Here is a 15,644-nt window from a genome sequence, read left to right on the forward strand (position 1 = left end):
GTTGCATGACTTAAGATACCTTTCCTGTGGCTTTGGGGTTTTTACAGTCTGTCTTAAAGCAACCTTGGTTTCCAGTAAGCAGTAAAAATGAATTGGAAAGAACTCCAATGGCCAGTTTGCTTGCATTGACATTTAGTGCTTTTTATTTATATTCAAGTCAACTCCCTGAAGTTCCCTGACTTACCACTACAGGCAGTTAGTGTTGTGCATGGAACCATATTCACCTGTGAGGAGCAGACTCATTAGGGTTCACCTACATAGATAATTTCCCTGGCCTTTAACTTGGAAACATGCAGCCCAAATACTTCAGGCTGAGATAAGACTCCTTTTGTCTGTGTAATTGACTCAAGATATGACTTGAGTGATATTCCTAACTTCCCTTCTCTCATTGTTAAATTGAGCAAAAAGCAGCACTTAAGGTGTAGCTGAACTACTCTACAGCTACTCTAATTGAAGCTAGAGTGGTCTTGTAATTTGAGCTACTTCTATTTGAGGTCTGTTTTTGTGGTCTGATTACCTGAATAGTTTGCCTGATATTCCCACCTGGAGGTGTTTGGGCCATCCCTTGGTTTGTGATCCAGCAATTGTCTCTTCCTCGGCTTCTGCGTTCATGCTGTTGTTCAGGGTCACGCTCTGTGCCTTTGTTATTTGTTTCATTAATATTTCAGTCCATGTAAGTATCTTATCTCCAGGTGAAATCCTAACTAACATCAGGTCTGGCATAAAAACTCAGGGTCATATTGGTTTTCTCATGGCTGAGTGCTTTTTCTGTATACAGTTGTAATTCTTGGCAGCAAAAGAGAGTTCTAAAAATTTGCAGGTGTTTGCTGTATGAAGGTGCCTCCCCTAGATGGGACATAATATCCAATAACAGTAGTGCTGGGTTGAGTTAGGGTTAGTTTTTACTAGTGAGGAATACAAGTTGTTGGAGAAGAGAGAGGAAGAGTTGGGAGGCACAAGTCGGAGAAACGTAAGCCAACTTTACCTCTGCAAATAAGGGTTTGATTCATCCTTGGTACACCGTAAGAGGGAAGTAATAGGAAAGTTTAGGATGGGGCCAGTGGAAGATGCTGTGTAGTAGATGTGGGGGTGTGTGTGTGTGGGTTTACTGCTTTCTTCTTACGTTTTATGTCCTTCTAGTAATAGTATCCATCTCTCTTAATGTAGTTCAGAGGGCAGGCTGTAGTTGCTGAAGGTGAAGGAGATGAGTGTGGGGATATTTCAATTAAATAGATGTCTTTTGTTCAGCGGCCTCTTTTGCGGGTATGTATGTTTGGGATTGCCAAAATTTCGTAGCTGTAAACGGTAGAGAATTTGGATTATGGATTATAGTATTTTGAGATAAAATTGTGATTTAGACCTGGCTGGCTCACACAAATTCAATGGAATATGGTTTTCTTTAAACTCTGTTGTGTAGTAGTACTGATACAAAACCAGCAATTCCAGGCTCCCTGTGAATGTGTGTTGTGGGAGCTTTATATTACGTGACTGAATTTGCTACTTTCTCATTACGTTGCATGAGAACCAGGCTGTCAAATGGATTTATTTGATTCATTTATGGATGTTGTAATAGCAAGTACCAGAAAGACCAAGCTAAGGTCACATCTTCCCTTTTCAGTCTGTGAAGTCTCCTGCAGAATGTGGCAAGTAGCAGACAGAAATCTCTGTAAAATACTGCCCTTGGTCAAATCTCACTTCATTATTGATGTGTCTTTATATATGACCTTCCTGGAAATGTGTTCTCTGTGTGTGTGTACATGTCCCTACTTAAAGCAGAGACTGTTGAAAGAATAATATATAATAGTGTCAGTCACTGTTGGACTCATTAGTGCTCTGAGCTGCTGTGTTCACAGTGGCTGCATTCAGTGCTGCCTTCTTTTTGATTACTTTCCTTCAAATAGGTCTGTGGGATGCTTATATTTTCTTAGTGTGTTTAATGTACATGGTAGAGCCTTTGGTTCAGCATTTCAGGCTTCCAGCTCGTTGGAGAGTTATATTTTTAGTATGTTAGGCCGTCTTCTAAACTGTTTATTTCATACTGTATTTTGTAAGTACTTTGTGGAAGATGAGTTGATGCTACGCACTAGGCAATTTTTGATGTGAAGTGAGCTTGCCAAACCTGTCAAATCTTATGGCATTTGTTGCAGAAAGTGTCAAGCAAAAAAGTACACATGTTTTTATGGAAGGTCAAATATTTCTGTATCACTTACAATTATGGTGTGGGTTTTGTTACAGAAAAGAATAGGTAATAAGATTCCTGGCATGGCTGGCATAGTTTTGGGAGATGTTTAAAACTTTGTGGTGATGCAGCTGTTTGCTCAGCAGCAGTTTTGACAGCTGCTAATGTGAGTAGAAAGAATTACAAATACTAATGTGGAAAAGTTGCTTTCACAAGCTAGATGTAATTGAATATCTGATTTTATATTTTTTTTTTTCTTTATTTTGGGGAAGGAACTTAGATTTTTTCCAATTTTTACTTGTATTCCTCCCCCGCCAATGTTTAGGGGTTCTTTTGTAGGTGATTCATTATAGTAATGAAAGCAAATGAGTCAGTTTTTGCATTTATTTACTACTTCTCACCTAGTTTGCTTATAGGTCCTCCTGAAGGCTGTTTCTCTGGATAGACTTAAGGTACTTTCCAACTAGAGTATTGCTTGACTAAGCAAAGTACATGCATTCTACTTTACATCCTCTTGGGATGACTAGGTGAAATCTAAACATCTTAATGTAAAACCCACTTTAGCTAGATTTTGGGAAAACAGAAGAAAATTAAGAGCTTGATTTCTGATAGCTGCCTTGTTTATTGGTGGTGGTTTTTTTGCTAGTTGGGACAGACCAATACTACGTAAAGACTTGGAGCAGAGAAGCAGTTGTCCATACAGGCTCCAAAGTAGGTCTCTGTAATTTTACTTTCTCAAAGGAGCAAAGTCTTGCTCCTGGATAAGGTGGAAAGGTGGGACTGAGAGAGGGTAAGCCAGACGGCTTCCTTCATTTTGGTGCCCAAATGACTGCAAATGGCTATCCTGTGGACCTGGCTTCATTGAGAACCAATTTAGCAGCAGAGTCTTGTGTCATACAGAGCACTGCCTTCCCCTCAGGTGAGGAATGGAGTTGGTGTGTATAACTAGTTGTCTCTTGGATGTTTCCTGTGTCTTGTTTTAGAATTGCATAGAACTGTGTCTTTCTAAAGCTTAACGACCTTTCATTACATGCAGATTATTAGAAGTGACATGGAAGTACTCTGTTCTTGTTTTGGTTTAGATCTTAGTTGTTCTTATGAAGGAAAATGTATTTTCCTATCTGGAAGCTCTGTTTTTAATCTGTGACCTGAATCAAGCTGGATAATAACATTGCCAGAATTAAGATTGCACCAGCCCATTTATTCCCCAGTTACGTCACTGCTAGCCTTTTCTCTCTGATCTGCAGTACAAAAATTGGAGTCTGCTTAATTATTAAGTAGTACTGAATTTAGAGCAAATAAAAAGGGAAGGTGGCAAGGACTACTAAATGACACAGAGTAGCATTGGGCAGCCAGCCAGTTTGGTGGGCTGTGCGCAGTAAGTGCTGTTTATGGTATCAACCTCAACTGTGTACCTTTTGTTTATGTTTGCCCCTAAATTGCAATTGTTACCCCTCAATGTGGGTGTGTTCTGCTAAAGCATAGATTAGTGTGATGAATGTACTTTTCCATAGGTCTGTATGAATTCGACGATCTGTATGAACTTTACCTGATGGGTAAAAATGGATGCATTTTTTTTAAGCCTATTTTTCCTCCCTCAGTCTTAAAAAGCAACCCCTAAGCAACTCTATTTGAAATTAGAAAACTAATAGTAATATTTATCCTTAGTCTAGTATCTTTTTACTTAAATAAAATTCGGGCAGCATGTCTATTGCTGACTATATAGAATTTCAGACTGTTGAAAGTAATTGGCATGGCAAGCAGAAGTTCATGCACGGATGAGCTGGTCAGTAGCAATTGTAGCTTCTGCAGATGCTGAGAAAGAAGTGATGTTTTGGTTCATAAAGCGGGCTTGCTTGTAAACTTAAAGATTGACTGGGACTTGAGAAAACAGAAAAAGAGATTTCTCTTAAGATTTTATTTGTGTGAGAGTTCTGTGGATGTTAAAATCACGAAGGGCATGATGATCAGAAACAAGCAGTCCATCTATTAGCTGTGGATAATACTTCCTCTATTTCTTATCTCCATTTTAGATATGGAAGACTTCTAAAAGTGTCCAGCAAATTGTAGTTCAGCTTGACTGATATGCAATTGTAATAATGCAGAGAAATTACTGTTTTGAAAATCCAGTTTTCATTGAGATGCTCAAAGTCAGTAAAGCTGCAGTTCTTACGTTTTCTTATGTTAGAAAATGATAAACTGAGGAACCTCAATGCGTAAAGGATGTTAAACAGTTACTGAAATGTAAACGTGTTCTCCCAACACCTGGCTTTAAATGACAACTTTAGAGATGATTTTTAATAATAAAATCCTTGACTGTCGAATGTGTATGCTGTGCTTTATCTTTAGTGGAATGAATAATTCCATTAATCTTATGGCTCAAGGTAGAAGGGAAAAAAGAATTAAGCAGTTGCATAAATGTTGTCTCCAAGATGGCCTATAAGATACAGTTTCCTAAAAATGAAATATTTCTATGTGACATCTTGTTCAGTTACTGGAACCATAAACTTTGCTTTTCTTTGACAGAGTCATTTACTTTCTATCCTATAATTCTTATCTAGTTTTTTTTTAACTACATTTAAAAAAAAAAGGAAGAGAATTATAGAATAGTTTGATTCCTTATTCTTGAAAATGTCCTCTTTTTGAGGATTGTGGAATCACTGGCAGTGACTGGAGGAAAATTGGAATGGAGTGAAAGGAAAACGTGTTTGGAAACTCAGAAATGTTGAGAACAAAGTGGTAGAAGGAGAAGGCAGTGGAATTCTTCTGTTGATGAGCTGCTTCTGTTCTTAAAGCTAATTCGATGCTGAAATGTGTAGTGGAGCATAGTATTTGTCACACTGTCTGGAATAATAAATTCAGCAGTTTGAGAAGGGGAAATACATGGATTGTTACTTTTCTAATATGATAGGGAAGGTGATGTTGCCTATCAAGGTTGTAAATCAGGGTGAAGACTTCGTGCTGTTTCAAATCAATGTATTTTATCTGAAAAATTTGCATTTTTATGGTTAAAGCAAAAAAAAAAGTAGACCATAAAGTATGTATTGTGAGACTGGTTTAGGAGAAAAGGTATCTGTGGAAGAGGTAAAGTGGTGTTTAGAGAGGAAAGCTTCTCTGTCCATCAGTGGGAAAGTAACTGGGAAAAGATCTCCAAAAAGCTGAAACCAAGGCTAGCCTGCTGTAGAAACCCAGCATGCCTCTCCATCCAGAAGTAGTTGCTGTGCTAGGTCATCATACAATGAAAACCATTTTATTGTTTGGAGATTATGGAAGATTTTGTCTTTAGTCAAAGGATTTGTCTATGCTACTGTGCAGTATTTGGCATCCATACCAATTTTAAAACAGATGAGCTCTGGGATTGGACACAGTCCAACTATGAAACATGGATTCCAATGTAGGCTAGTTTATGAACCCAAGGAAGTAATTAATATAATGCTGCTTTCCAAAAGAGGTGCGTTTTTTAGCAGATTGAGTCCATAATTGAAGATTTGACTGGGATTGCAGTTGTCCAGTTGCAAAAGTCTTTATATAAAAAACCACTATCACATTATGAATTCAAACTGGAAGTTGTACAAAATCTGGTCCAGAAGACTGACTTAACTGGGAAAGGAGGGTCTGGGGAGAATTCAAATCACTAGGAATACATTACACAATGGAAAGATTTGGCAGCCCTACCTTGAAAACTTCTTGGGATTCCAAGTATTGAAGACTTATTTTCAGATGGTTGTTTTCTGAGATGTGTTCAGAATAAGAGGAGAATAGAAGGAAGTTCTTTTAAGGGATGTTTTCTTCTGGGAACGTACCTTTGGGTGCATTGCAGACTTGCATCCAAGTGACAGCTTCAGTGGGCAGTATACCATGTTATGGATGTACAATTGAATATTGAAATGCCTAAAAATGTTTTTGTTTTTTTTTTTTTTTTTTTTTTTTTTTTGTTTTGTTTTGTTTTTTTTTAAAGCATGCATTTCCACTGGAGAATACGGAAATGCTTAATTTGACTGGAAATAGGAAAATGAAAATTCTTATATCCAGTGAGGTGAGTAAATTACATCAGAAATGTTCATATCATGTGCTTCTGATATTTTTTGGTGTGTTTCGTTTTTATTGCCTCAAACGGGGATAGTATTGGAAATCTCAAATTTTCTCATGGAAGACCTGTTTAGCTGCTGTTCTCTGTTGACAGGCTCTGGTGGTAGACCATTTTCATCTCCTACTATACTACCAGCATTTTATCGCTTTTTAAACCATAGTCATTGCTTTTTCTTAGATTCTTCTTGAATGGGGAACTAATAATAAACGATTGTAGTAGTATATAATTCTAACATTAATGTATTATAATCATTACTATAATAAATGCAATGCTCATATCAGTGAATATGAAATCCAGTTGAAATAGTTTATTGGTACAGTGTTTGAGTCTCTCTCTTCCCCTCCAAGAATTCATAAGGCAACATAGTTTCGCTTGCTAGTATGTCATACTTGTTCTGCTTGATTATTATTATTTTTTTTAATGGCTGTCAAGGTGAATGGATAAAGGGGATAGGAATGAAGCATGATGAGTGTTTAATTAAGACAGATAGTTACAGAATTTATAAGACTTAGGATTTATTCTGAGAGCGCGCTGATTTTGAAATATGGGAAATAAAATAGAAATAAAGTGTCATCAGGACAAACTCATGAGTAACTTAAAAAAATTCTGGTAGTGTCATACTGTTTTGTGGTTGTGTTTTGTTTTGTTTTTTTTAACTTGATAGAACAGCAATAAAGTTCTAGTTTGCTGAGTGTGGCTGAGTGTTTTATCTTGCAATTGATATCGGTTGGTAATGTGTCTGCATTTGGCTGGAATGGCAGAGGGGAGTATCCCAGTGAATCCCAGGAGCTTGAGGGAGGCTACACCAGAGGAGCAGGAAGCCTGTAGTCTCTGAACGGATTTGAGTTTAAAGTGAGAAATCCATTGGCCAAGCCTTTTCTTTTGTGAAATGGCCTGCTTTTTCTTGCCTGTAATTTTACGTGTCTACTCTGAACAGTGCTTAAGCAGTTAAAACTGCTGAAAATGTGTTAAAGCGGTAATTTTCTATCTTACCATTAGATGGCCCCTTTTAATGAATATTAATTAAAAAAAAAAGAGATTATTTTGTCCAATTTTGGAATAACAGAAAAATTTAACTGTCTTTTGGAAGTGTCTGTCAGTGACAGTTATTTCATCATTTCTGTATAGTACTAATTGTTTGTATGTCTGGTATGACATAACTTGACTCTGCTACCTCCTACCTGACTGTTTTCTAAAGAGTATGTTATTTTTCGTCAGTTTTAATCTGTAAATTAATTACGGAAATACAACAGCATGGGTAAATGTGTGCTCTGTGAACAAAGCCAGTAGAAAAATACAGGATAAGTTGGCAAAGTTAATCACTTCTGGAGAGGTTAGTGCTGTTATTTCTGCAGTGCGTGGAACAAATGACAGGAACTCAAGTTAAAAGATATCCCTGTCCTTTTGATACAGTTACATGGGGCTTCTAAAATGGGACATGTACCATTCTCATACTTCTGTTCTGCTTTGTATATATAATAATTTTCCATCTTCAGTTAATGAAAGAATCTGGTATCCATGTCTTCTGCACTTTTGCGATGCTCTGAACTGGGTCATCACTTGGTTTGTGATGGAAGAAAATGTTTTTGAAAGCTGCTTCTGTTTCTTCTCTTTCTGTCGTGTCCCCCCCCCCCCGCCGCCCCCCCCCCCCCCCCCCCCCCCCCCCCCCCCGCTTTGTACGAAGTCTCGCACTGACTGATTTGACATTTAATTCCTTATTCCTTCTCCTGGCTTTTCCTATCCTTTTAGCAGTTTTCGAAGTACATTATCCCCCTGCTTCTCTTGTGAGAGTATAGTTGTCTGTGTGGTTTACTCCTGTCTATCTTTTTCTGTGATACCACTGTGTGAAAGGTGAAGAGGGGAGTTGCACATCAAACCATAACTCTTGAAAAGTAAATACTTGGTTCCGTGTGATATGAACAGTGTCACTGTCAGGATGCCTGTGAAAAGTTCCTGAGCTCTCCAAAGTTACAGGAAAGCTATTTTGGTGACACAACAAGTTTTTGTTGGGCAGTTGGAACTTAACGTTTCTGTAGATAATTCTCTTTTCTCTTATGACTTTCAAAGTTGGCAGCCATAGAAACTGGTTCATCTGGGACAAGAAGGAAGGCAGGATACTTGAAGAGGGCAATGCGAAGGCTTGTGAGAACTGGTTACTTTTTTCTTTCTTAAGATTACTGCTTGAGTTGTACTGGAAACATGTTGCATGCTTTTACAGGCAACTAAGATATCATCACAAGTACTGAAAACTGAAGGTACAAGGCCAATGCTAAAGCTCTGTTTTTCTGAGACTGTACATAAAATAGGTTATGGTTGGCTATAAGGTCAAGGTAACACTACTGCTGTAGCTATGATAACAACGATGTGGAAGGATGCTGTCTCTGCATATGTGGATTTGCAGAAGTTGCTGCTCTCGGATGTCATTATGCTGGTAAAGGTGTATTCTGTACTCGAATGGCTGTTTTCCTTCCCTGGGGTAGTGTTATGGCAATGCAAAGCCCATCTTTGTGGAGCTTACAGTCATTCTGGGAGTGCTTTGCTGGCCTAGTATGCAAAGGTTTCTGAGTTGAAGTGCTCGTAGTGTTTATGTAACTTAATAGATTCTGTTCTAACAGACTCAGAGGAACTTTTTTCCCCAAATTGTTTGGTCTTGATAGCAGAACGAAAGATGATTTTTCTTGCCTCTTCCCCCCCCCCGCCATTTTTTAAACTGTTGTTCGTCCTTTTGTTAATGGTAGAGCTGTATTGCATTAGCCACAATGATGACTTCCAAGGCAGTAATGGATAAAAGATGGCCTGATAACAAAGGCTGAAGTAAATGATTTGTACCTGAACAATAAAAGGACAATGAAATTATAATGATGGCACAGGCTCAGAATGGATGTCACTGCATATAAAGCCTAGACTTGTTTGCTAAACCCAAAGAGTTTGCTGAAAACTTGTCAGTTGGATGGAGAGAAGCACTAGCTCTACGGTCAAGCTACTGTGTCATTTTCTCAGGAGCATGGCATCACTTGCGCCTAGTGCTCTGCTTTTTCTCCTGAATATGTAACAGATATTCCTAAAATGGACAAGGAAAACTGAGAATGAGCGAAACTAAAATTTACTATGAAATGTGCAAGTCTGACTTTTTTTTATTGTATATTTTCCATTTCTGCTGTTTTGACCTGCAGTTAAGTACCTCATCTTTCCCTGAAGAGGAAAAATGCTTTCGAAGTGGGAGATCAGTATTGTAAAATCATTTAGAAGTCAAACAAAACAGGAAGGTTATGTACTGGTGTAATACAAGTCAATAAGGTAATCTTCTGAAATTTTGGCAATTTCCATTTAAGGCCTCCTTATTTTTAACACTACTGTTGAAGATGTTGTGGTGGTTGGCATTCAGTTTGCCATTTCTGTAGTCCTTTTTTTTTTTTTTTTTTTTTTTGTGGTGAAGATAAACTGTAGAGGGAAGGTAAAGAGATGTGCTTCATGATTACAAAAGGGAGGCTTTCCATTTGTTTCGTGAGAGAAGGGATGCAGAGACATGCTTATGGGAGATGTGGGAGATGGAGTCAGGGCTGAAGTGAGGGGTGTAGTGGTGCAGTAGCTTAAAATTATTTGGGGCATGGGTTGTTAATCTGTAATAATTTAAAGAGAATTTGATCTTTGTTCTGGGGCAGTGGTGGCAGTAGAGAGTTATGCATAAATGTGGCAAAGGAAGGTTGCCCAAGCAAAATGTCTGAAGCTCTGTAAATCCTAGGCAATGATTGCTTGCATCATGTCCAGGCTTGTTTAGCTTGAATAAAGAGGTGAGCACAAGAACACCAATAACTTGAACACGATGTGAAGACAATCCTGGAAATATGCCATGATGGGAACGGTTAGAGGTGTTCTGCATATGGGGATATTGAAAAAGGGCTAAGACAAAATGCCACTTTCAAAACAAAGTAGTGACTTGAGCAAATTTGGGGTGTACAAAGCTATAGAAGTCTGAATAATCCCAGTTTCTGAAATATTGTACACAACTTCATATGATTTTTGCTACTTTTCCTCTAGATAGGATTAGCATATAGTATGCATTCCAAATGCCCATGTTAGTGGTATTAGCCAGATTGTTAGGGTTGTTTTTTTAGTAGAGGCTAAGGGGGTAACTTGCTGTGTACTGGGTTTGTGTGGAGGGGTTTTGGTAGCAGGGGAGGGGCTGCAGGGGTAGCTCCTGTGGGAAGCTGCTAGAAGCTTCCCCGGCTCCATGTCAGACCCACCTCTGGCCCAGGCCGACCCCATCAGCCACGGTGGTAGCGCCTCTGGGATAAAGGAGGGAAAACCTGCAGCGGAGAGGGGAGTGGGACGTGAGAGGAACCCCTCTGCAGATACCAAGGTCAGTGAAGAAGGAGGGGAGGAGGAGCAGGGGAGGAGGGGATGCCCCTGCAGCCCATGGGGAAGACCATGGTGAGGCAGGCTGACCCCCCCAGCGCATGGAGGTCCACGGGGGAGCAGATGCCCACCTGCAGCCTGTGGAGGACCCCACGCTGGAGCAGGTGGGTGCCCGAAGGAGGCTGTGACCCTGTGGAAAGCCTGTGCTGGAGCAGGCTTCTGGCAGGACCTGTGGCCCCGTGGAGAGAGGAGCCCACGCTGGAGCAGGTTTTCTGGCAGGACTTGTGACCCCGCGGGGGACCCACGCTGGAGCAGTCTGTGCCTGAAGGACTGCAGCCTGTGGAAGGACCCACGCTGGAGCAGTTTGTGAAGGACTGCAGCCTGTGGGAAGGATCCACATTGGAGAAGTTTGTGGAGGACTGTCTCCCGTGGGAGGGACCCCACGCTGGAGCAGGGGAAGAGTGAGGAGTCCTCCCCCTGAGGAGGAAGGAGCGGCAGAGACAACGTGTGATGAACTGACCCCAACCCCCATTCCCCATCCCCCTGCACTGCTGGGGGGGAGGAGGTGGAGAAATAGGGAGTGGAGTTGAGCCAGGAAGGAGGGAGGGGTAGGGGGAAGGTGTTTTTAAGGCTTGCTTTTACTTCCCATTATCCTTGTTTTGATTTGATTAGTAGTATATTAAATTGCTTTTGTTTTTTCCCCAAGTTGAGCCTGTCTTTTGCCCGTGACCGTAAGTGGTGAGTGATCCCTCCCTGTCCTTGTCATGACCCACAAGTGTTTCTTTATATTTTCTCCTCCTCATCCCACCAGGGCTGGGGGTGGGGAAGAGTGAGCGAGCGGCTTCCTGGTGCTTTGTTGCCAGCAGGGCTTAAACCGCATTCGTGTGATCTTCACTCTGGTCTGTTGTGAGTCATAGCAAACTGTCCTTCATGTGAGCCAGGAGGTTGCTGTCCGTTCCCTCTTGGCAAAGAGTGTTAAATAGTTGTTCTGTGTAATAGCATAGATGATTTCCATAGGGAGATGGAATTTAAGATCTCTGCTGTTGTGAAATATAGATTTATATGGGGGGGAGGAATTATGTTTCCAACTCTTGAGACCAACATACTAACATCGAAACATCTTCACTTTCATTTAGTGCACTTGGACAATGCAATTAGTTTATTTTTGTTTGTATGATCTTGCAGTCCTAGCAGTTGGTTTATTGTGGCATGGCTTGTCTTCGTAAAAACTTTTTTTTTTTTTTTTTAAATTTTTGTGGATTTTACTTACTTGATTTTCACTGGCTGACTATTTCTTGATCCTAAATGTATGATCAGCAGTAAAAATGTTTTTTCCTTGTTAGAATTTGTTAGCAGAATGACCAAATAGAATTTAGACTTTACTTCTCTCTCCTCCTGATTGTTTTCTTATACATGGGTGTCCATACTTCCTACCTATTACTTATTGGGAACTGAATACTCAGTTCCCTTGGCCAGTTTTCAAAATTACATTCAACATCTGCATGTGAAATATTATCACAAAGATGAAAATACCATTGTATCTTTAATTGTGCTCATCCGTCTGCAAAAGCAGTGTCATCTTTTCAAAGGACTAGTTGTGGGGAATTAGCATGTCTTTCAAGGTTATAAATGGTAGAAAAAGGGGAGGGGCCAAAACCCCCCAAAAGAAGCAGTCTCATACTTCTTCAGTGGAACCTCTTAAATTAAAAACTCCTTTCCTTGCTTTCATGTCTTGTATGTGGACCTCACCATTAATCTGAAAGAAACATGAGTAAAAGAACAGCTCACATGTACCCTTGAAAACCAAACCTAATGATCAAAATAACAGGACCTTATAAAATTAGGTTATTACAGAAACGACTTTAATCTCGTTCGTTTATTTATGATCTTGATTTAAGATCAGTCTGTGCTCTTCTTTGAGTAAATGCGTGAAAAACTCTAACAAATACTATACAATTGCATTTTCTTTGAACAGGTACTTTGTGCTGGACTTTGAGACGGGGATTCTGCAGTATTTCGTGAATGAACAAAGTAAAAACCAGAAGCCACGTGGAACTTTGTCTTTAGCTGGAGCTATAATATCACACCCAGTGACGAAGTGCCACACATGTTGGTGGTCTACTCTGCTAATGGAGAGATGTATAAGTTGAGAGGTACAGTGTTGTTTGAAGTGCCACCTGAGTCATTCTTCTCTCCCATTCCTGCTTCTACATCTCTTCTCTCATATCTCATTTCTCTTCTACTTCCCTATACTGTCAGAAAGTAGTGGTTATACAGCTATCTTGTTACATACTGTATTATAAAACACACTGGAAGAGTAATCTGGAGTTAAATATGTGTGAATTTACAATATGTAGACTTTCAGGGCTGGAAGATACCTCAAGATGCCTTCTGTAAGTTGTTACTGTGGCATTTTGCTTGTACAGTATCTCTTGTTTGCTTCCAAAGGTAGAAAAAGCAGCTTTCATTGCTGTCCACAGCATAGCATTTAATTTCTAATATTGTTCTCCCCTGCCACCATCCTGCAGATAATGTGCAGTAATGAATCTGCTGATGGGTCAGAGAAGGGAAAAATGCCAGTGGAAGGCTGTTAAGATAATATGTTCTTGTCAGTCTTGGAATAATAGAATGCACCCTTAACATAAAATTTTGCCTTCCTTTGCTCCCAAATATAAGAAAGACAATATAAGGTATGTAAGAGTTACTTTGGAATAATTAAAAAAAAAAAAAAAAAAAAAGGCAGTATTCTGATTCTAAGGTATTTTCAGTATGGTTGATTGATCAGGATACTTTAATATCAAACTATTTTATTAAAAAAAAGAAATAAAAAAGTGACGTGGTATAACAAAAGTTTAAAATTATGTTAGTTTTATTCTGACCACAGTTTGTCAGTTATCTGGCAAGACAGAGTATGCAGGACTCCTCCCCTGTGGTACAGTGTGTTGCTGTTCTATATGTAGAACGGAAACACAAGAACAACCAGGGAGAGTTTCTGTTAAAATGTTTTGGAATTTGCACAGCTAGAAATCATGAACACTTGTGGTTTCATTATCATGCTTTTCCAGTCACTTGAGATTATCAAATACTTACAATATGCTGCTTTTAATTTAATGAGATCTATGAATTTTATTTAAATCAGTAAATAATTTTTATGCTGAGTCAGTAACCATTGAGATACTTAATAGCAGAGGAAGTAAGAGAAAATGTTTGCTGAAATTACCCACTCTGTATGGGTATTCTTAATTACAATTACTGTAGTAGTGGTTTGTTTAAAACAAAACCAAACCTCTCTCCTAAATAGACTTATTAATATTACACAGGAGCCACCTGTGTGGCTGCAGATAATCTTTTCAATAGTTTTTAAAGCTGTTTTTTAAAAATGTGAGGGGGAAATTGTGGTTTTCATCCTTGTGTATTTAAGTTGCATGCAAATGATACACATGTTTAAAGAGAGATTTAGTTCAACTACATTGAAACAGAAGTACTTAAATTTCTGGGGAACTGGTAGCTTGTTTGGTAGTTGATTGACAGCCTGAGTGCAGAGGTTTTACTGATGTAAGTGCTTTGGTGTGGCCCTTGTCCCTCACAAAGAGAGACAAGTAAAACAAAGTGGATTAAAAATTAAAAAAAGTCACCTTGAGGTAATTCTGCTTTTAATAACACTTGGAGTAACTATGAAGAAGGCTCAAGCTTATCTCTTCCAACTGGCCATGACATCTTAAGTTGAGGTTTAGATGTGTTGTACTGAAGAACTTACACATACTTAAATTAAGTAGTGTGAATTAGAATTTGTAATGCATCCTAACCAATAAATCATCACCCTGGCCCATCACCTTCTCTTATGCAAAAAAAGAGTATCGATTTACGTGTGAGTCCCTGCATTTTCTTGTTTCTGTTCTAGCTGCTGATGCAAAGGAGAAACAGTACTGGATAACTCAGCTTCGATCCTGTGCCAAACATCACAAGGAAGGTAATTCTAAGGTAAATAATTAAGAGGGAGAAGTAACTATTATTTTATAAGTGGTGTAGGTGAAGAACAGCATGACCTGGATGATAGACTGGCTGCTGCAGTTAGTGGGTTTGATGTTTAGAGGTTTATGAATAAAAGCAGCAAGTTGTCATTTGTCACTAACTGAAGCAGGCTTAAGTCAATTGGGCAATCTTAATAAATAAACTTTATCCTATTTATGAGAAATTAATGAAGTGCATTTTGGATGCTATCAATACATTGTTAATTGAGTGGCTGGATAAACAGTTTATTAATAAATACCTGTGTGATGTCCTGATTAGTATTTAAAAGTGTTAATTGATAATAGTTTTATTTAATTTTATAAGATTTAATGGCCTTTATTATAAAAGTTTCAGGTAGGTGTTAAAAGTGGTCAGTCTTCAACTTCTTTACCAGATCTGAAAGAGGTCATCATATGAAGATTTATATTATTTATTTCTCTTTGGAAGTGATGACAGAATTTTTGTCATCAAACAGATAAATATTTTGGACAGGTAAAACGTTTGGACTTCAAAAATTGCAGAATGATGGGTTGAGGGTGTCACCTGCCTCCAAGTAGAAATGACATGAATCTGTTTAAATTAGAACGCACTTTGAAAGTGGGAGATATTAAAAACAAACAAACAAAAATCCCTATTAGAAATAAATTATTATTGTATTTATTTTATTTATGCTTTTGGTGTTAATACTAAGTCAAAAAAAAAAGTTCTGCTCTTATCTTCAGTCTTTTAAGCACTTCTATTGATACCTTTACAAGAATGAAAAAGGTTGCTTTCCTCATGACTAATTGTTTGCTATGTTAAAAAAATGCATATAACTGCAAGCAGAAAGGATTCCTCCCTGCCCCAAGATGTTGAGAATATCAGTCTTATGTTAACTGGAAAGTCATGATCCTGGCTATCTTTGAAAGTTGGACCTCGAAAAGATGGATGGTATTTGAGAAGACTGGCATTCATTGAAGTGTGTGAAGTAAAATAAAACCAACTTTCTGTTCTTTGTGAGCGATGTGG

General features: G+C 38.7%; 1 protein-coding gene across 1 annotated transcript in view; it reads left to right on the forward strand.

Annotated features, from left to right (window-relative positions):
• Nucleotides 1–15,644, forward strand: part of OSBPL10 (oxysterol binding protein like 10) — a 128,095-nt gene that overhangs the window by 24,416 nt on the left and 88,035 nt on the right. Inside the window, 3 exon segments of the mRNA XM_030007562.2 lie at nucleotides 12,601–12,709; nucleotides 12,712–12,778; nucleotides 14,527–14,606. Coding sequence (XP_029863422.1) covers nucleotides 12,601–12,709; nucleotides 12,712–12,778; nucleotides 14,527–14,606 — 256 coding nt within the window.

Source organism: Aquila chrysaetos, chromosome 3 (genome assembly GCF_900496995.4).
Source record: "Aquila chrysaetos chrysaetos chromosome 3, bAquChr1.4, whole genome shotgun sequence".
NCBI classification, from domain to species: domain Eukaryota; kingdom Metazoa; phylum Chordata; class Aves; order Accipitriformes; family Accipitridae; genus Aquila; species Aquila chrysaetos.